General features: G+C 43.9%; 1 protein-coding gene across 1 annotated transcript in view; it reads right to left on the bottom strand.

The window, feature by feature from the left end:
- Positions 1-3,579: 3,579 nt before the first annotated feature.
- The window catches only part of SLC39A12 (solute carrier family 39 member 12), a 60,240-nt gene continuing 43,092 nt past the window's right edge, over positions 3,580-20,727 (bottom strand). The window contains exons 10-12 of the mRNA XM_061585685.1: positions 13,736-13,894; positions 5,944-6,131; positions 3,580-3,708 (exon numbers count right to left, since the gene is read on the bottom strand). Of these exons, the coding sequence (XP_061441669.1) occupies positions 3,580-3,708; positions 5,944-6,131; positions 13,736-13,894 (476 nt within the window). The remainder of the gene's footprint in view (positions 3,709-5,943; positions 6,132-13,735; positions 13,895-20,727) is intronic.

Raw genomic sequence — 20,727 nt, 5'->3', positions numbered from 1 at the left:
AAGGGTGCTGAGAGGAGACTCCTATTCCCCTGACAGAGCTTCAATGGAAAGAGTAGTTTAACAGTCAGCCACTCTGATTGAAGCTCTGTGAGGGAAACAGGGCATCCCATACCAACTGTCAGCACCCTTCACTAACTACACTTCCCAGGATTCTTTGGGAGAAGCCATGACTGTCTAAAGTGAAATAAAGGTCTGGTGTGGGTGTGGCCAGAGACAGCTTTGGTTTAAATTTGGATGGGAGACTACATGCGCTTGCTGTAGAATAAAAACGTGGGGAAAACCCTGAAAAGCAATTATATTGTTCACAATGTTTTCCTTTGGGAAAGGAAAGGGGCTTCCCCTCTGCCCAGTGACCACCCACCCAATCTCCTCCCCTTCCCCTCCTCCCCCTTCCCTTCCCCCCTCCCCTCCCCCTCCCCCACGGTCAGTTTTACCTATCTTAATCATGATGGCACAGGAATAAATCCCACTGAACTCAACAAGGTTCCATGGTATATCCCAGAGCTGAGAGCGATGAAACAGTATAGGAGATGGCTTGAGTGCAGATGGAGATGAACTCCTGGTGGATACAATTACACACTGGTAAGTGCCTATGGTAAGCTGTATTAAAGGGCAGTGAGGGCAGCAAACAACCAATATTTTGCTGCCACTATCAAATCATCAATCTGCCGCCCAGTGGAGCTCTTCAGAATTGTCTGGGGGCTATTACACGCTGGCCCCAAGGACATGGTAGAACCATCTGAGGCCTGCTGTAATGAATTTGCTAGGAGCTTCCAGGATAAAATCTTTAGCATCCGCCAGGACTTAGACTCCAGTGTTATAGCAGGTGAATCAAGCGGGGTATCCAGAGCATAGGCTTGTCCCCATTTCTTGGATGAGTTTCAGTTGGTACAGCTTGAGGACGTTGACAAGGTGCTTGGACAGGTTTGTGCAACCACTTCTGTGCTGGATCCTTGCCTTTCTTGGCTAATAAAAGCTAGCAGGGATGGAACAGCCGACTGGGCCAGGGAAGTGATTAACGCCTCTCTGCGAGAAGGGGTGGTCCCTGCGTGGCTGAAAGAGGTGGTAGTGAGACCACTCCTGAAGAGACCCTTCCTGGACCCAGAAAATCTTAATAACTATAGGTCAGTAGCAAATGTTCCATTCCTGGGCAAGGTCCTTGAACTAGTGGTGGCAGGCCAGCTCCAGACACTCTTGGATGAGACCGATTGCCTGGATCCATTTCAGTTGGGTTTCAGGCCTGATGTTGGCACGGAAACAGTCTTGGTCGCCCTGTATGATGACCTCTGTCGGGAGAGAGACAGGCGGAGTGTGACTCTGTTGATTCTCCTTGATTTCTCAGCGGCTTTCGATACCATCGACCATGATATCCTGGTGTAGTGGTTAAGGTGTTGGACTATGACCTGGGAGACCAGGGTTTGAATCCCCACATAGCCATGAAGCTCACTGGGTGACCTTGGGCCAGTCACTGCCTCTCAGCCTCATGAAAAACCTATTCATAGGGTCGCCATAAGTTGGAATCGACTTGAAGGCAGTACATACATCTGGCAAGACTGGCTGAGTTGGGAGTGGGAGGGACTGCATGGCAGTGGTTCCGCTCTTAGTTGGGGGGTCGGCTCCAGAAGGAGGTGCTTGGGGACTCTCCAATATGGGGTTCCGCAGGGGTAAGTTGTGTCCGCCATGCTGTTCAACATCTACATGAAACCGTTGGGTGCGGTCATCAGGAGTTTTGGAGTACACTGATGACACGCAGCTCTATTTCTCCTTTTCATCTTCTTCAGGTGTCTTTGTATTTTTACCAATTTGTAGGGCAGTGCAATATGTCAGAAAGGAGGTCAGGTCTCCTGCTTCCCTGGTGCATTCACTATACCTGCTTTTTAAAGTTTGATAGAAATATCTGCTGGCTATAGGTGTGTTCTTAAACTGCAAGGTTTTTTGCCTATTAGTGAATATATAGTAAACTGTGGAAGATAGCAGTTGCAGAGAAGTTTACTCATCAGATACTTGTGATCAAGGGGCTTGGAAAGCCAGCATCATATTTCACTGAGTGGAATGACTATTTTATATTACCACTACAAAAAAAAAAAAAGGCAAGACCCCCGTCCCCCCCAAAATGATTATGTTTCAGTTAGGAAAAATTAATAGTGAGTAATATCATAAACAGAAATTATAAAAACTGAGGTTAATAAATTGGTACTTGTGGATTAGCATAATAATTTCAAGTTCTTGATGCTGTAAATAAGGGACAGGAAAAGGATCTGCTCGTTTGTCATTGTATCAAAAGAAAAAACATGTGATTTTATTTTGCTGTTTACAGTTTTGTGTTGTAACACTTCTTGATTAAAACAATTTTAAAAATCAACAACTGTCAGACAACAAAAAAGCAAAAACAAAAATACATGCCCTCTAAATCTGACTTGCCTTACAGCCAGTGTTGACCTCTGATTTCTGTAACTGTTTGGATATTGAGGGTCATAGAGTTAATAGAGGACATTTTGGCAAGCCTTTATTTTATTTCTGCATTTGTTAACACAATGACAATTTCACATAAAACAGAAAAACATCCATCACAGCTTCTTTTTTAAAATGAAAATCCTTAAACATTGTATAAAAATGAAGATATGAGATCACAAGATTTGTAAAATTATGATAGTTTCACACTTGAATGATTCATTTGCTTTCTGTCTGCATAGTACTCTCTGATATGATGTTCAGCCAAAGATCCAGTTTGGCATAACAGAAGTATATCACAGTACGAAAGTAAATACTGTTTGGATATTTCAGTACTGCTTTGTGTCCTTGTAATGTTGCCAGTTTCAACACTCATGATCAAAATTTATCCTAGATTCAAGAAAATAATTAATGGAAAAAACTCTTAGTATATTCCTTTATTTTGTATATAACATATATTTCATATACAATTTCATATAGTCATTTCAGTAGTTTCATTTATTTCATTGTATTGGTTATTTTGGAAAATGCTGTGCAGTACTTTGTAAAATGGATATATTTCTTGGCTTCAAAAGTTACATATTGATTAATAAACCATGGTGTTGTTCAGTTGACCTTTTTTATCACAGTGCCTCAAAATACCAGAATATTTATTTATGTAAGACATTTATGTGCAGCTTAATCATTAGCATTTCTAAGCAATATACACACAAATAAAATTAGAGTATATTTAACAGTAGTTAAGGAGATGGACCTGTGGAAACGAACCAAGGAATTTAATTTTTTTAAAGCATGTATACCCCGCTCTTCAGCCAAAAAGGCTCCCAGAGCAGCTTACAGCTCAATAATAAAATAAAATAAAATAAAAACAATCCCCAACTCCAGGCTTAGACTTTTTAAATTATGCAAATAAAAATATATCTAAGCATTTCAATTAAAAACAATCTGATTTGTGAAATAACTTTGTCAATAGTTAATAATTATCTAATTTACTTCAGATACAAAAATATTATCAATTTTATATAATATCAGATCCAAAATTCACTTGGAAGTTCTCCTGTGGAAGTCCCATTGAAATGAATTTGAACTGGACAAGAAGCTCATCTTTTAAGGATGCTGGTAGAAGATCTATATTTTAATCTTCTGTTCATATATCGCTAGAAGTAAAAGGAAGAACCAACCTAATAGCAATCCAAAGTTCTGCAGGGGAAACATCAGCCAGGGCCGCTGTGTCTGAATGTGAGTCATTTCAGGAAGCTAAAAAAAGAATAAAACATCAGTATGAGAACCAAATATATTAATATCTTTGGGAGGAAGGGAGTCTTATGGGAAACACAACAAACTTCATTAGTAAAGACATTTAAACCCAAGGTTTCTAAATATAAGACACAAATCTGTAGTATGCTTGGAACAGTTTTCTACTTCATCAAAAGACCATTCTGAGATTTCGGCTTTTACACCATCGCTATAAAGGGAATTACTGGATGTTTTACAGTCATAGTATTTTGAAAAGAATCCTTCCAAGAAATGAATGTCTGATGAATGTTCTCTTTCTGAGAACACCTCAGTTTGAATATTTTTTGTCTGCACTATAACGGTATTCAGGTGATTACAGATGGCCAGGACCTAAGTGCTTCAGATAGCCATTTAAAAATGGTTTTGTTCATTTTTCAATTCCTTGTAACATAATATTTGTATCAAATTAGGCTAATTGAGTCATAGATTCTTTCTCTTTCCATGTGACTCTGTTTGAGGTGGAAGTTTTCCATTCAGAGGTTCCTAGTTCAAGGTTGCCTTTGACTTCTGTTGGGAGGGGAGGAACTCTTGCTCAGTTGTACAGCATACTTTGCATGCAGAAGGTCCCACGTTCAATCTCTAGCATCTCTAGTTAAATGAATGAAGGTAGCACACAGTGAACATTGGCCTAAGATCCCGGAATTATTATTTGATTTAAACTTGTTGACAGATGATGCCACAGTGACAGTGTTGAAAACAAAAAGCATGAAACCTTTCAGTCAGTCTTTCAGATATTCCTCAACCATGGAGGTATGAATTATCATGTAGTGTTTTAGCCCCTCCCACCACACTACACCCAATCTAGGTCACTGGGAAGAGCTGTGGCTCAGTATTAGAGTGTCTGCTTTGCATGCAGATGATCCCAAGATGAATCCCATTATCTTCACACAGTACTGGCAGAGACCCCGGTCTGAAATCTAGGAGAGCCACTTCCACTTAGTGTAGACAATACGGAACTATATGGGGCCATTGGTCTGACTCAGTATAAGGCAGCTTCCCGTGTTACTAGTGAAAAATTCATGTTTTTATTTTTGCAGTTTGGGGGACACCTTTATCCCAATTAGAATAACTGAGGAAACTAAGAAAACATGTACATAAGGTGCTAGGTGTCAAAGTGACTCCAGAAAATGCTGTTAAATTCTTTAGTTACTCCATGTTTGCAGTAGCCCAGACTTGTGCTTTCCACTTACTGTAAGACAAGAGGTCCCATCTCTGCCTTGTAGGTCCCGTCTCTGCAGTCCCAAACATTTTTATGGTACTAGCCTTACTGAAGTCTGGTAGCTGATGAGGGGTGTTGCAAGGACAGATCATGAGAATGCATGGATTCAAAGGATTGATAGCCCTTCCAGTACCCCAAGACACTCCCAAACTAGGGAGGAAACTACTCCAGCCCTAGAGCTGGTATAGTGAGTTTCCCTTCCATTTATCCCAAAGGAAGGAAAATAGGTAATTTAAAAAAAATCTGGAAGAAGATGAAGGAGCATTAGAGCTTTGCTCTGACCTCACTTCTGCCCTGCTGCTGAGAGCCCAGCAGGGCCTTGAATGTTTCATGCGTTTTTAAAAAATGTGTTTAAACTGTCCACTTTGCCAGTAAAGAAAAAACAGGTGCAGGCTCCGATGTGGGGCCAGCACCAGTTTCATGACAAAAATCCCTCCCTCCCTGGATGCTACTTGCATATAAATTGCATCTTTTGGGTAAAAAGCAGCTGGGGAGGGAATGATTTTTGGCAGGAAACTGGTCCCCCATTCAAATCAGGAGTACATTCCACACTGTGCTCCTGCAGCTGCTTTTTCTTCCTGTGAAAGTCATTTCCTGGCAAAGAACCCTCCCCAGCTGCTATTTGCCCTCTGAAAGTGTTATTTGCTTTGGGGGTAAACAGCAGCAGGAGACCCCAGCATTTGGGTGGGAAATCAACATGAGGCCATGATCTAGATCAGGAACACAACACTGGATGCAAGCCGCATGGGTGCTTTTCATTCAGAATTAGAGGGGCACTGTTAAGCATGCTTTTTCAAAAGAGTGTTTAAGTGGGTGAAGAAAAGAAAATGATTCTCTGACAGTAGCCACTTTTTATTGCAATGACATCAATTGTTGCACTTTGTATATTGATTGTAGCCTGTTGATTATAAATTAACAATCTTCCAACACAGTTGTTTAAAAGATTAAAGAGCAGCAGATAGGACTGCGGTGCTTACCATTTCTGCTAATGATAAGTACAAAAACATTCCTGCGGTGACAGTAAATATCCAGTTTTGAATGCAAGGATCTGTCGATATTGAAAGGCCAATGTAAAGTCCTATGAAAGCAGTTAGAGCACTTATGAAGTTCATTAAAATGGCAATCTTTGAAGAAAGCCCTGTACTTAACAGTACTGCAAAATCTCCTGAGGAGAGGGAGAAAAGAAAGACATGAAATATTAATTGGCTGATAAAATGCTGGTACTGTTTCACACTAGTGGCTACAATTAAGATGGACCTTTCTGTGCAAAATGTTACAATATTTCCATATGTGACACTGAAATCACCTTTTAGCTTCCCTTGTACTTTTTATGTGAATGATTAATCATTATTAATGCAGGCGAGTGGGGGACATGACATTTGTCTGGTGAGTGTACATTGTGGCCAAAGATGGTTTCATCTTTGCATAACAATGCAAACCTAAATAAACTTATTAGGGAGTAAGCCCTGTTGAACATAAAGGTAATTACTTTTGAGTAAACATGCATAGAATGTGCTGTATTGCAAAAAATGAAAACGCCCACAGAGCAATGATAGCTTTGATAACACTGCAGTTTCAAGTTATATAGCCATTTGTAATTTTTTTCTTCTAACAACAGACACAGATATTTCAGTTCCTAGTGTTCCAGCCTGGCTCACTTCCAGATGAAATTTTTTATGCTTTCCCACTGAATTGCCAAATCATTCTCACTTGGAAAATTGATGAAAAGGCATACTGCTGGATCTTATATGGTCTAGGGGTCCTTGTTAAGAAGCAATTCATGTTGGAATCAGAAGCCTTGGACCTAGTTCTTATCTGGGAAGGGCTCAGTGGTAGAGCATCTTGCACACAGAAGGTCCCAGGTTCAGTCCCCGGCATCTCCAGATAGGGCTGGGACAGACTCCTGCCTGAAACCCTGGAGAGCTGCTGCCAGTCAGTGTAGACAATACTAAGCTAGGTGGACCATTGGTCTGACTCAGTATAAGAGTTTCCTATGTTCCTATCTTGCACGTTGGTTTTTGAAAGTCATCTGAAAGATCATTTGTAGCAGGGATAGGGAGCCTTATCTCCTCCATTTCTCATGGGCCAAATTTGACAGGTGGACATGGCCACACACCTGTCAATCATCTGACATCATAATGACATGAAGTGACTGATACCTGTCAAAGTTCAAAGGAGTTCCCTGTAACTACTGATCCTCTGATCGATTACAGCAATCTTCAAAGGGGCTCCCTTTAACAAATGATCAGGTGATTGTTGGTTGGATCAAGTCCCTTGTACCCCCTGGGGACACTGAGAAAATAGTTTGTACTCAAAGCACTGGGGGAAGTGCTTTGAATACAAGCTACTTACTTTGGAAAGAAAAGAATGCTATTTAAAAATTGAGCATTTTTGCTTTCCAGTGGAAGCTTGCAATGTCTTTTGTGCAGTGCCTGCCAAGCACCTGACAGTCAGATCAGAGTTTGCCAAGCAACTTGCACAGAGCTTCCAAAGCACTGTCAATCAGCTAATTAGAGGAGTGAAAACTACTCTCACAGTGTTCTGTAAAATAAACAAGAATCAGGCCCAAAGCGCAAGAAGAAACTACAGTATAACAGATATGAAACATGTAAGTGAATTATTTCCCTTTCTTTCACTCCAAAACACTAGAAATCAGTTTGAGATGTTGACTATTATCTGCTCCATACTCATAACTGTTTTCCAAGGTCAGAATTATGCATTCACTGTTTGTCGGAAGGCAGAGCTGGGGTCCCAATCCCGGGGAGCTGGATCCCGGAGAGTTGGGAGAAGAGTATTCGGATGGATGGCAGAGGGAAGGGGGAGGAACTTCCCCCCTTTGGAGCGAAGACGAAACAAAGGAACTGCCAGTGATAAGGTCGCTTAGCAACGGGGAGCCTGAGCCCTCCCTGGACATTCTCATGCCTCCCCCTCTTTCAGGCTCAGAGCAAGAGGGGGAAGAGAGAGGGCTGCTCACAGCCGAAAAGCGGGGAGGCAGTTTACCATCAGCCCCTCCCCTATCCCCCATCCTGGAATCGGAAACTTCAGAAGAGGAGGGGGTGATGCTTCCCCCTCACCGCGCACACGCAGACAGCTGAAAAGACAGGAGAGAAGGGGGGGAAGGCGGGCAGTACCTGAGGGGCAGTTAAGGAGGAGCGAAAGATTGTGCGCCCGTTTTGCCCCTTCTTAAAGAACAGGCGGGAAGAAGTCCCTTGCTCTGTCAACTTTCTCCCAATGCCGCAGGACCTGTATCCCTGTATTGCTTCATGAGAAAACGCAGTCTTTGTTTGGACATTACCCTAATAAAACACGAATTAACTACAATCGTTGGTCTGGTTCCTGAGTCACATCCTGGGCCTGACAGCTTGACAGAGCCACCTAAATCACCCTCAACGCTCTCTTCACTTGACTGGGACAAGATGTCAAAGGGAGCAGCGGGGGGGACGAACCCCACTTCTGAGACGGAAGAAGTGGAACTCCTGAGGACTAAGGTAGCTGATTTGCAGACAGATGTTCAAGCCCTGCTAGCAGCAGTCAAGGCGCTGAAGACGGATAATCAAACCTTGAAGGCCACGATAGACCAGATGCGAACAGCCCCTCCAGCTGCCGTAGTAAAGGTTCCCATTGGATTGCCCCCAAAATACGCGGGACAAAGTGATCAGTTGGCAACCTTCGTGGCTCAATGTGAGTTATATCTGGATGTCAGGCACATGGAATTTCCAGACGATGGGGCTAAAGTAGCTTTCGTGATTAGCCTCCTGGAGGGAGAAGCTGCAAAATGGGTGACTCCGTATCTCGTGAGAAAGGATACTGTCTTAGGAAGGTACAGAGGATTTATACAGGAGATGACCGAGATGTTTCAAGACCCGCAAAGGGCTGAAACAGTAGCGCGGCAACTAGGCGCTCTGAAGCAAGCTAAAGGGACTGTTTCCGAGTACACTAACGCTTTTAAAATTCTGTCCCAGGAAACTGGTTACAATGACGCCACCCTGATGTTTATGTACCGGAGTGGATTAAATGCTGAAGTCCTGGATGAGTTGGCCAGGACCTCCCCCCCCGCTGACCTACCAGGGCTCATCTGACTATGCCTACAGATAGATCACCGGATGGAAGGAAGGTGCCTGGAAAGGAAGCAGGAGGTCCCGAGATACTCAGCCTCGGCATCCCGCAACAAGACCCTTCCCACTACAGGGATGGCAGGTAATGCAACTGAGGGACAGGGAGGGGCTAGGCCAAGACTGTCGGAAGAAGAAAAGGAAAGACGACGCCGGGAACGTTTATGCTTTTATTGTTCAAAGCTGGGCCATGTGGCCAGAGACTGTGGACTGAAAGGGGGGAAAGCTGAGCCGTCGGGAAACTAGAACACCCAGTCCACGTGCAGGCTGGTGGACTGGGGGCAGCATTGTATAAAGGCCCCCCAACAATCCAACCTCCCTCAAAGGGGGTGTTGGTCTTGCCTATTCAGATTACAACTTCCAGAGGAGTGGTGTTTAATTCCACTGCCTTAATTGACAGTGGAGCCTCCACAAATTTTATTGATGCAAAGTTAGTCAAGCGTCATGGAATTTCCCGGTGGAAACTGGACGCTCCCCTAGCTGTGGAGACTATCGATGGGAGACCCCTGAAGTCAGGAGGGGTGACACAAGCCACGGAGGAAGTGAAACTTCAAATCCCTGGGCACCAAGAGTTCATTTCGCTATACGTGTCAGATCTCTCGAACTTTGAGGTGATTCTGGGAATGCCCTGGCTAGCAAAGCATGAACCCAAAATAAGTTGGAAGGAGGCGGTGGTGTGGTTCACCTCACAGTATTGCCAGGAGAACTGTCAACCTGAAGGAATCAAGAACACCTTAGCGGGGGCAGTGCAAGAGATCAAGCAAGTGACCCTGCCGCCAAAGTATGAAGAATTCAAAGATGTGTTTGATGAAAAAGAGGCAGAGACTTTACCCCCCCACCGCCCTTACGACTGTGCGATTGATCTAGTGCCAGGAGCCAGCATCCCATCAGGGAGAATCTACTCTCTCACAGAGAATGAGAGGGAGGCCCTGAAGGAATTCCTGGATAAAAACCTGAGGCGAGGATTCATACGCCCCTCACAATCCCCTGCTGGAGCGCCACTATTGTTTGTGAAAAAGAAGGGGGGGAAACTCAGACCCTGTAACGACTATCGCGCATTGAACCAGATCACCATCCCCAACAGCTACCCGCTGCCCCTGATCTCAGAGTTGCTGGACCGACTGCGCTCTGCAAAAATCTTCACGAAGTTGGATTTGAGAGGAGCGTACAATCTGATCAGAATGAAGGAGGGAGATGAATGGAAAACAGGATTCTTGACCGCTTACGGACAGTATGAATACCTGGTCATGCCGTTTGGGCTTTGTGGAAGACCAGGAATTTTTCAAAAATTCATGAACGACGTGTTTAGAGACTTGTTGGACACGTATGTAATCTGTTACTTAGATGATATCCTGGTGTTCTCAAAGAACCAGGAAGACCACGACCAGCATGTGAAGACGGTGTTGAAGAGACTGAGAGAAAATCACCTGTATGCTAAATTAGAGAAATGTGGATTTGACCTCAAGTCTCTAGACTTCCTTGGATATCGAATCTCAGCGGAAGGCGTGGAGATGGACCCAGGGAAAGTAAGCTGCATATTGGACTGGGGCCAACCTGTCACCAAAAAGGATGTACAACGGTTTTTGGGGTTTGCCAATTATTACAGAAAGTTCATTCCAGGGTTTTCCAAATTAACAGCTCCTCTGACTGACTGTTTAAGGGGGAAGAAGAAGTTTCAATGGACAGAGAACGCCACCGAGGCCTTTGAGGAGCTGAAGAGAAGGTTTGCTACTGAGCCCATTCTGCGCTTTGCTGATCCGAACCGCCCTTTCGTAGTGGAAGCAGATGCTTCAGATTTTGCCATCGGGGGGGTCCTGCTACAATTAGACCAAGAAGGGAAGGAGCTGCACCCCTGTGCGTACTTCTCTCGGAAGTTAAAGCCTGCAGAGAAGAACTACACAGTTTGGGAGAAGGAGCTGCTGGCCATCAAGGACTCTTTTGAAAACTGGAGACAATACCTAGAGGGGACCTCTCATCGAATTGAAGTGCGCTCCGACCACAAGAATCTTGAAAGCCTCCAAACAGCCAGAAAGCTGAACCAGAGACAGATAAGATGGTCCCAGTTCTTCACTAGGTTTAACTTCCAGATTACTTACCATGCCCAAGCCAAAAACCAGAGAGCGGATGCCTTATCCAGACAGCCACAATACAAAGAAAGTGAATCCGAGGACCAGCCTCAGTACGTAATCCCGCCAGAGAAATTAACGTCGGGAGTATGCCAGCCTTCATGGGAAGAGGAACTCAAAAAGGCACAACAAGAAGATGCAGACATGCTAAAATATCAGCAGGAGACGGGACAAGGTCAAGACTCAGAAGTAACCTTTCACTGGAGAAATGGACTGTTATGGTTCAAAACCGCCAGATATGTGCCAGAAGGGGAATTAAGGCTCAGAATCCTACGCCAGTGTCATGATTCCATCACAGCGGGACACTTTGGGATTTACAAGACCATTCAGAACGTGGCCAAGGACTTCTGGTGGCCTAAAATGCGTCGGGATATTGAGAGTTATGTAAAGTCCTGCTCTGTCTGTCTGCGGACAAAAACACAAACAGGGACACCAGCAGGACTGTTACAACCGTTGCCTGTCCCACACGAACCCTGGAAGGACCTCTCCATGGATTTTATAACTGATCTACCCAAGTCCCAAGGAATGACAGCCATCTTAGTAGTGGTGGATCTACTTACCAAAATGGCACACTTTCTTCTTTGTGCAGGGGCCTTAGAGGCTAAAGAAACGGCCAAGTTATTCATAAAAGAAGTCTACCGGCTGCATGGATTGCCAAACAGCGTAGTCTCAGACCGAGGAACTCAGTTCACAGCCAAATTTTGGAGAGCAATGTGGAAACAGTTGCAGACGGAATTAAAACTCTCCTCCGCCCATCACCCCCAGACAGATGGGCAGACGGAACGCTTGAACGCCGTTTTGGAAAGATATTTACGAAGTTATGTGTCCTATCAACAGACTGACTGGGTATCATATTTGCATTTTGCAGAGTTCGCCTACAACAATTCTCTGCACTCCAGCACTCAACAAACCCCGTTCTTCGCTAATTATGGATTCCATCCTAAAGTCTTTCCAAGCAGCTCAGAAGGAATGCTGGTACTGGCAGCTGAGAACTTCCTTAAGGAATTGCAAGCGGCGCAACCGACACTGAAACAGCAGTTAAACGAAGCCAAAATGGAGTACAAGCGAGTTGCTGACCTGCACAGGAAGGAGCCCCCCCCCTTCAACCGGGAGACCAGGTATGGCTGTCCACCCGCTTCCTCCAGATGCCGGGCAAATGTAGAAAATTACAAGACAAGAGGGTGGGTCCTTTCGAAATAGAAACTCAAATCAATCCCGTGGCGTACCGACTGAAGCTGCCTGACACGTTTAAAACACATCCTGTGTTCCATCTATCCCTCTTAACGAAAGCCGCCCCTCCCAGTGAGTTACGGCCAGAGGAACCTCCCGGAGCTCCACTCCTGGTAAATGAGCAGCTTGAGTTTGAAGTTGAGCAGATCTTAGATTCCAGGATCAGACGCCACAAGCTGCAGTACTTGATTCACTGGAAAGGCTATGGGGTGGCTGACAGATCATGGGAAGATGCAGCTGATGTGCATGCTCCAGAATTGGTAAAACTTTTCCATCAACGTTTTCCCCACCATCCCAAGCCAGACAAGGGGAGGGGGGCACAGCCTGGGAGGGGGGATGGTGTCGGAAGGCAGAGCTGGGGTCCCAATCCCGGGGAGCTGGATCCCGGAGAGTTGGGAGAAGAGTATTCGGATGGATGGCAGAGGGAAGGGGGAGGAACTTCCCCCCTTTGGAGCGAAGACGAAACAGAGGAACTGCCAGTGATAAGGTCGCTTAGCAACGGGGAGCCTGAGCCCTCCCTGGACATTCTCACGCCTCCCCCTCTTTCAGGCTCAGAGCAAGAGGGGAAAGAGGGAGGGCTGCTCACAGCCGAAAAGCAGGGAGGCAGTTTACCATCAGCCCCTCCCCTATCCCCCATCCTGGAATCGGAAACTTCAGAAGAGGAGGGGGTGATGCTTCCCCCCTCACCGCGCACACGCAGACAGCTGAAAAGACAGGAGACAAGGGGGGGAAGGTGGGCAGTACCTGAGGGGCAGTTAAGGAGGAGCGAAAGATTGCGCGCCCGTTTGGCCCCTTCTTAAAGAACAGGCGGGAAGAAGTCCCTTGCTCTGTCAACTTTCTCCCAATGCCGCAGGACCTGTATCCCTGTATTGCTTCATGAGAAAACGCAGTCTTTGTTTGGACATTACCCTAATAAAACACGAATTAACTACAGCCATTGGTCTGGTTCCTGAGTCACATCCTGGGCCTGACACTGTTGTTATCATCAGAGTGTTATGTTTCTCTCAGTATCATTTGTTACATTTTTCTTTACTTTGTGAATCTAGAATTATACTTAGGCGTTTCAGGGAATTTCACTCATGTTTAGGATTCAACAAATTCATAATTCAAAAAAAGACATAACAATCTATTGTAGGAATCTTCAGCCACCGGCATCTGAACAAATCTGGTCCCCAAGAGGCAAAATGGGCATGGAGAAAGTGTGTCAGTAGTAACAGAGGCCGCATGAATGCAATTGAATGTGCTAGGGTAGGGGCAGTTGAGGCACTGTTCCAACTAGGGAAACACATAACCTTGCTTACCCATCTCATGGGGAATTTCATGGCATAATATAGCAATTGTTGTGGTCACACCCATTTCTGTTGATGATGAAAATGCTGCACCAATGGCTAAGCCATCAGCAAAATTGTGAAGACTGTCACCCACTAGAATCATAATGGCTAATAAACTAATTCCTTGACCTAGGGAAAAAAAAAACCAGAGTAGCTGCAATCAATTTATTTACACATCATCTTCCTGGAAATCCATTATTTCTTGTTCCCTTAATTCTTTATTTTCTTGTTAAATTTGCATCACACTGAATGCACCTTTCCACTGAAATGGTGCTCAGCATGTCTAATAGCAATAAAACACAAAGTAAAATACAAAATAATCAAGAACACAAGACACGGTGAATTAATTATTAGCATTTCTCTTTAAAATTACCACTAAATTGCTTAAATCCATATAATTTCATCCTTATCTGATTGCTTTGATTTTACGACTATTCTATTATAGAACAACATGATTAAAACCTATATGCAAATAAAAAATGTTGACTGAAATAGCTCCATCGTTCCTCTATATTATCATGTTTGGGCTAAGACATCACAAATGCATTCAATTTCAGAAACATAAACACGTACGGTATAATGCTGGGAAAGATGCAGTGTCTGTTTTTTTAAAATAATGGTTTTACTCATTTACAGTAATTCTGTTAACAATTAGGTTAGGATAAATGTCTGTAAGGAAATGTGCAGAAAGGGACATGAATTTATAAGCCCTCGCAAGTAATTAGTTAATTAAAACACATTCTATGTCCTGGGATGTCAACAAAGTCAATTTAAAAAGGTCAGAAAAAAATAAAGAAATTAAAGAAATTCTTGCACTAAAACCTGAGACTCAGACACTGAAATAATGCTGTTGTTACCCTGTGCCTGAAAACTAACAATGAAAGGGAAAGGTGAGTCTCCATGGTGAATAAACTGCACAACTTCACTGCCACCATGGAGAAGGTCTTGTTGCTTGTTTCTACTATCTACCACATCTCAGATGGAGAAGACTTCCATAGATCAGGCTCCATCGATCCTTATTAGGCTCTGACTCACAGGCCAAATTTGACAGGTGGGCAAGGCCACTCTCTTATCAATCACATAAAATCTTTATGATGTTACATGGGGGCACCCACCTGTCAAAATCCCTTGCGCTTCCCTTAAGTCTCCACGATTGGGGAGCTAAAGGGGAAGGAGGAGACTTGCAAAAGCTATTTGCTTTTTAATTCTTCATGATCGGGGACTCAAAGGGGAAAATGTTTTTTTTCCCAAATCTCTCCCCTTCCCCTTTAAGTCCCCAATCACAGAGAATTAAAAGGGAAACATGGGGAGACTTGGAAAACGCTTTTGCACCCTCTCTCTTTAACTCCCCATTCATGGAGAGGCTTGGAAAAGACTTTAAGATAGCCCACACACACCTGTTTGAGCAAACAGGAGCACAGGAGCTGTCTTAAAGCCTTTGCAAAAACCTCTTTGAAGTAGCTCACAGGTGCAAGCTGCTTTAAAGGCACTTTTGCACAAGGCTTTAATCCCTGCTCTACTGGTGAGTGAGGATTAAATCTTGCTGCTTTGGCTGTGTGATCTTGTTCTCTCTTGGGAACAGGATCACGCAGCCGAGGCAGGATTAAACCCTGTCCTTCTGCCCATCAACCAACACTGCTAGTAATGTCAGCTGGTGGCATGGTCTGGAGAACTGTCCTTAGAGCCCAAATGGAACCCTCTGAAAGGCCATTATAAGCCCAGAGGCTGGAAGTTCCCCACCCCTGTCATAGATGATTGGAATAATTTCCCAAGCGACATTGGGCTTATCCACATGGGAGCATAACTTCATACTAAAGATACTGTTTTTTACCTCTGTTTTCTATTTGCACTGTCCACAGTAAGGGCTCAATGCCAGCTGCAAATATGCTGTTTTGTATTCACACTGAGGGGAAGGATCAATCACGCAGTTTCCTAATGACCACACCGTCTAATTTAACATTTCCACTCCCTCTGGTTACTTGGCAACTAAGCATGCTCAGTTTATTCTACTAGTAAGTTTCTTTTTTTAAAAAGCAACCCAATTATTTGTATTTTCACTGGTACAATACAACTGAAATACAAATCTGTGTTATGCTTTTGCACACAAGTTAGGAGGGGAAAGAAAATAAAGGCACCATTTGCTGCAATGTGAAAAAGGCCAGCAGAAGGAGGAGAGTAGCCAGAATTTGCTTGTCAGCCTACAGGAAATACAATGAATGAAGGGAGGAGGAGGGAGGAGGTGTGGAGAGGGGAATGATTGACAAACCCACCTAAAAGCATCAGAGCAAAGTGTCTGCAAGCACTAGAGATACGGAGTGAAGACTTTTTTCCTTCCCTTTTCGTATTATCAGAGGATTGGGTTAGTACGTATTTACAGTGGGAAAACTGAGTGATAGCTTCTGTTTGCCAGTAACATCATGTGAACCATGCATATTTAAAGGAGATGTGAGTGGCACCAAACACCCACTAAACGACCGTGTAGATGAGCCCATCATTAGAGCAGACTGGATGGCAATCAAGTTTTGGCCAACACACTAAAAGTGAGGGGTGGGGTAGAGTATTCCTGTGGTTTTTCTGCAGAACTGGTTTTTCAGGCAACTGTTTTAAAAAGATGAGGGAGATATTCTTCTGAAACTGTCCAGAAATGAAAACCTCTAAATGATTAAAAAAGGAAACACAGCAAAAAAAAAACCACAATAAAAATATAACAACTGTATTCAGAAAATTCTGCTTAGTTGCCTGGGAGCTCTTCAAGTTCAGTAATATTGGCAGGCTTGCTAGATTTCTTTGCCAACTTACAGATGTCCCCATCTTGAACAGCCCTTTCAAAAATATGAAAGGCACATTACAGGGCAGAACAAGAGTAGCACAATAACAATAGTTTCTCTTTACCACATTAAGGACAGAATCCAACTGCTATTGACACCAGGCTGAGGGGAGTTGGACTTGGCAGACCCCCAGCTGAGCTGGGCTACTTCAGCAGAAAACCCTCATCCTGGCTCAGCCGTGACAGAGCCAAGAGCCAGCCGGCTCAGGTGCGGGTCCACCGAGGAAGCCCAGCCCAGTGTAAGGGGATCCAGTGGAAGCTGACAGAAGTCCCTGGTGTTCTGGGATTATGTCAGAGGAAGGGCAGGGGGGACTTAGGCCACATCCAACTTGTGTTCAGAGCACTCGTGCAGGTCCTGATCCAGGTTGGTCTAAGAAAATAATTGTCATGGAAGCCAATGGAGAGCATTTACTCCCCAGTAGGGGTATTTGTGAGAACCAGCTTTTACTTTCCAGTCCCTGCATGCAGTTTGCAGCTGAGCCAGCATTCAGCCAGCCTGGAAGCTCCCAAATGGCAACTGGATGCTGCGGACCTTTCCTCTGGCTCCTCTTGTGCTGGCTCTCCTTCTGCCAGCTTCCCCTGAGTTCCACCTGTTTACAAATTACTCTGCATGTTTACAAATGGCAATACACATTAGCTGGGCCAAAATCTTAGCACACTACACCTGAGGTGGTTATCCTGATTTATATATGCAACAGTTGTAAGAAAAGACAGAACTGAATGGCCTTAAAATTTTGTACTTTGGTCTGTAGAGGTGATGGGGCTGCTGAGCACTACAGCAAGGACATACCAGAGGAAAAACAATTTGTTTTCTGTGATTCTAGTGTACTTGCTTAAGCAGGGAAGCAGATGGAAATAACTGCAGTCATTGACCAGTGCTGCAATATTAATCAGAAGCCATTCAGCTTATATTATGGTATTCATATACATACTTACTATGGACAGCTGCTTATAGTAGAAAATACCTGTAGCAACTTGCTCTGTATAGATGATAATGGTTATGTGGCTACTGTGTGCTATCAGTCTCTTAAGCGAGAAAAAGCGGGGCTATACTAAGGCTGTTAATGCATGTCTCCAGTTAAAAGCTGGAACAAGCAGGTAAGAACATAAGAACATAAGAAGAGCCTGCTGGATCAGGCCAGTGGCCCATCTAGTCCAGCATCCTGTTCTCACAGTGGCCAACCAGGTGCCTGGGGGAAGCCCGCAAGCAGGACCCGAGTGCAAGAACACTCTCCCCTCCTGAGGCTTCCGCCAACTGGTTTTCAGAAGCATGCTGCCTCTGACTAGGCTGGCAGAGCACAGCCATCATGGCTAGTAGCCATTGATAGCCCTGTCCTCCATGAATTTGTCTAATCTTCTTTTAAAGCCGTCCAAGCTGGTGGCCATTACTGCATCTTGTGGGAGCAAATTCCATAGTTTAACTATGCGCTGAGTAAAGAAGTACTTCCTTTTGTCTGTCCTGAATCTTCCAACATTCAGCTTCTTTGAATGTCCACGAGTTCTAGTATTATGAGAGAGGGAGAAGAACTTTTCTCTATCCACTTTCTCAATGCCATGCATAATTTTATACACTTCTATCATGTCTCCTCTGACCCGCCTTTTCTCTAAACTAAAAAGCCCCAAATGCTGCAACCTTTCCTCGTAAGGGAGTCGCTCCATCCCCTTGATCATTCTAGTTGCCCTCTTCTGAACCTTTTCCAACTCTATAATATCCTTTTTGAGATGAGGCGACCAGAACTGTACACAGTATTCCAAATGCGGCCGCACCATAGATTTATACAACGGCATTATGATATCGGCTGTTTTATTTTCAATACCTTTCCTAATTATTGCTAGCATGGAATTTGCCTTTTTCACAGCTGCCGCACACTGGGTCAACATTTTCATCGTGCTGTCCACTACAACCCCGAGGTCTCTCTCCTGGTCGGTCACCGCCAGTTCAGACCCCATGAGCGTATATGTGAAATTCAGATTTTTTGCTCCAATATGCATAATTTTACACTTGTTTATATTGAATTGCATTTGCCATTTTTCCGCCCATTCACTCAGTTTGGAGAGGTCTTTTTATTTATTTATTTATTTATTTAATTACATTTCTAGACCGCCCTATAGCAGAAAGCTCTCAGGGCGGTGTACAACAAATAAAATCACAATTAAAATATGAGCAAGTGTGGAAAAAATATATATATATAGTACAATTATAAAACATTAATAAAATTGCCATTAATAAAATTTATTAATATTAATATTAATTTATTAATAAAATTAATAAAATTTTTGGAGCTCTTCGCAATCCCTTTTTGTTTTAACAACCCTGAACAATTTAGTGTCGTCAGCAAACTTGGCCACTTCACTGCTCACTCCTAATTCTAGGTCATTAATGAACAAGTTGAAAAGTACAGGTCCAATACCGATCCTTGAGGGACTCCACTTTCTACAGCCCTCCATTGGGAGAACTGTCCGTTTATTCCTACTCTCTGCTTTCTGCTTCTTAACCAATTCCTTATCCACAAGAGGACCTCTCCTCTTATTCCATGACTGCTAAGCTTCCTCAGAAGCCTTTGGTGAGGTACCTTGTCAAACGCTTTTTGAAAGTCTAAGTACACTATGTCCACTGGATCACCTCTATCTATATGCTTGTTGACACTCTCAAAGAATTCTAATAGGTTACTGAGACAGGACTTTCCCTTGCAGAAGCCATGCTGGCTCTGCTTCAGCAAGGCTTGTTCTTCTATGTGCTTGGTTAATCTAGCTTTAATCATACTTTCTACCAGTTTTCCAGGGACAGAAGTTAAGCTAACTGGCCTGTAATTTCCGGAATCCCCTCTGGATCCCTTTTTGAAGATTGGTGTTACATTTGCCACTTTCCAGTCCTCAGGCATGGAGGAGGACCCAAGGGACAAGTTACATATTTTAGTTAGCAGATCAGCAATTTCACCTTTGAGTTCTTTGAGAACTCTCGGGTGGATGCCATCCGGGCCCGGTGATTTGTCAGTTTTTATATTGTCCATTAAGCTTAGAACTTCCTCTCTCGTTACCACTATTTGTCTTAGTTCCTCAGAAACCCTTCCTGCAAATGTTAGTTCAGGTTCAGGGATCTGCCCTATATCTTCCACTGTGAAGACAGATGCAAAGAATTCATTTAGCTTCTCTGCAATCTCCTTATCGTTCTTTAGTACACCTTTGACTCCCTTATCATCCAAGGGTCCAATTGTCTCCCTAGATGGTCTCCTGCTTTGAATGTATTTATAGAATTTTTTGTTGTTGGTTTTTATGTTCTTAGCAATGTGCTCCTCAAATTCTTTTTTAGCATCCCTTATTGTCTTCTTGCATTTCTTTTGCCAGAGTTTGTGTTCTTTTTTATTTTCTTCATTCGGACAAGACTTCCATTTTCTGAAGGAAGACTTTTTGCCTCTAAGAGCTTCCTTGACTTTGCTCGTTAACCATGCTGGCATCTTCTTGGCCCTGGCGGTACCTTTTCTGATCTGCGGTATCCACTCCAGTTGAGCTTCTAATATAGTGTTTTTAAACAACTTCCAAGCATTCTCGAGTGATGTGACCCTCTGGACTTTGTTTTTCAGCTTTCTTTTTACCAATCCCCTCATTTTTGTGAAGTTTCCTCTTTTGAAGTCAATTGTGACCGTGTTGGATTTTCTTGGCAATTGGCCAGTTACATGTATGTTTAATTTAATAGCACTGTGGTCACTGCTCCCAATCGGTTCAACAACACTTACATCTCGCACCAGGTCCCAGTCCCCACTGAGGATTAAGTCCAGGGTTGCCGTCCCTCTGGTCGGTTCCATGACCAACTGATCTAGGGAATAGTCATTTAGAATATCTAGAAACTTTGCTTCTTTGTCATGACTGGAACACATATGCAGCCAGTCTATGTCCGGGTAGTTGAAGTCACCCATTACTACCACATTTCCTAGTTTGGATGCTTCCTCAATTTCATATCTCATCTCAAGGTCTCCCTGAGCATTTTGATCAGGGGGACGATAGATCGTTCCCAGTATTAAGTCCCTCCTGGGGCACAGTATCACCACCCACAACGATTCTGTGGAGGAGTCTGCCTCTTTTGGGCTTTCGAGCTTGCTGGATTCAATGACTTCTTTCACGTATAGAGCGACTCCGC

This window comes from Rhineura floridana, chromosome 10 (assembly GCF_030035675.1).
Source record: "Rhineura floridana isolate rRhiFlo1 chromosome 10, rRhiFlo1.hap2, whole genome shotgun sequence".
Taxonomy (NCBI): domain Eukaryota; kingdom Metazoa; phylum Chordata; class Lepidosauria; order Squamata; family Rhineuridae; genus Rhineura; species Rhineura floridana.
This window is presented reverse-complemented; position numbering and strand designations above follow the sequence as displayed.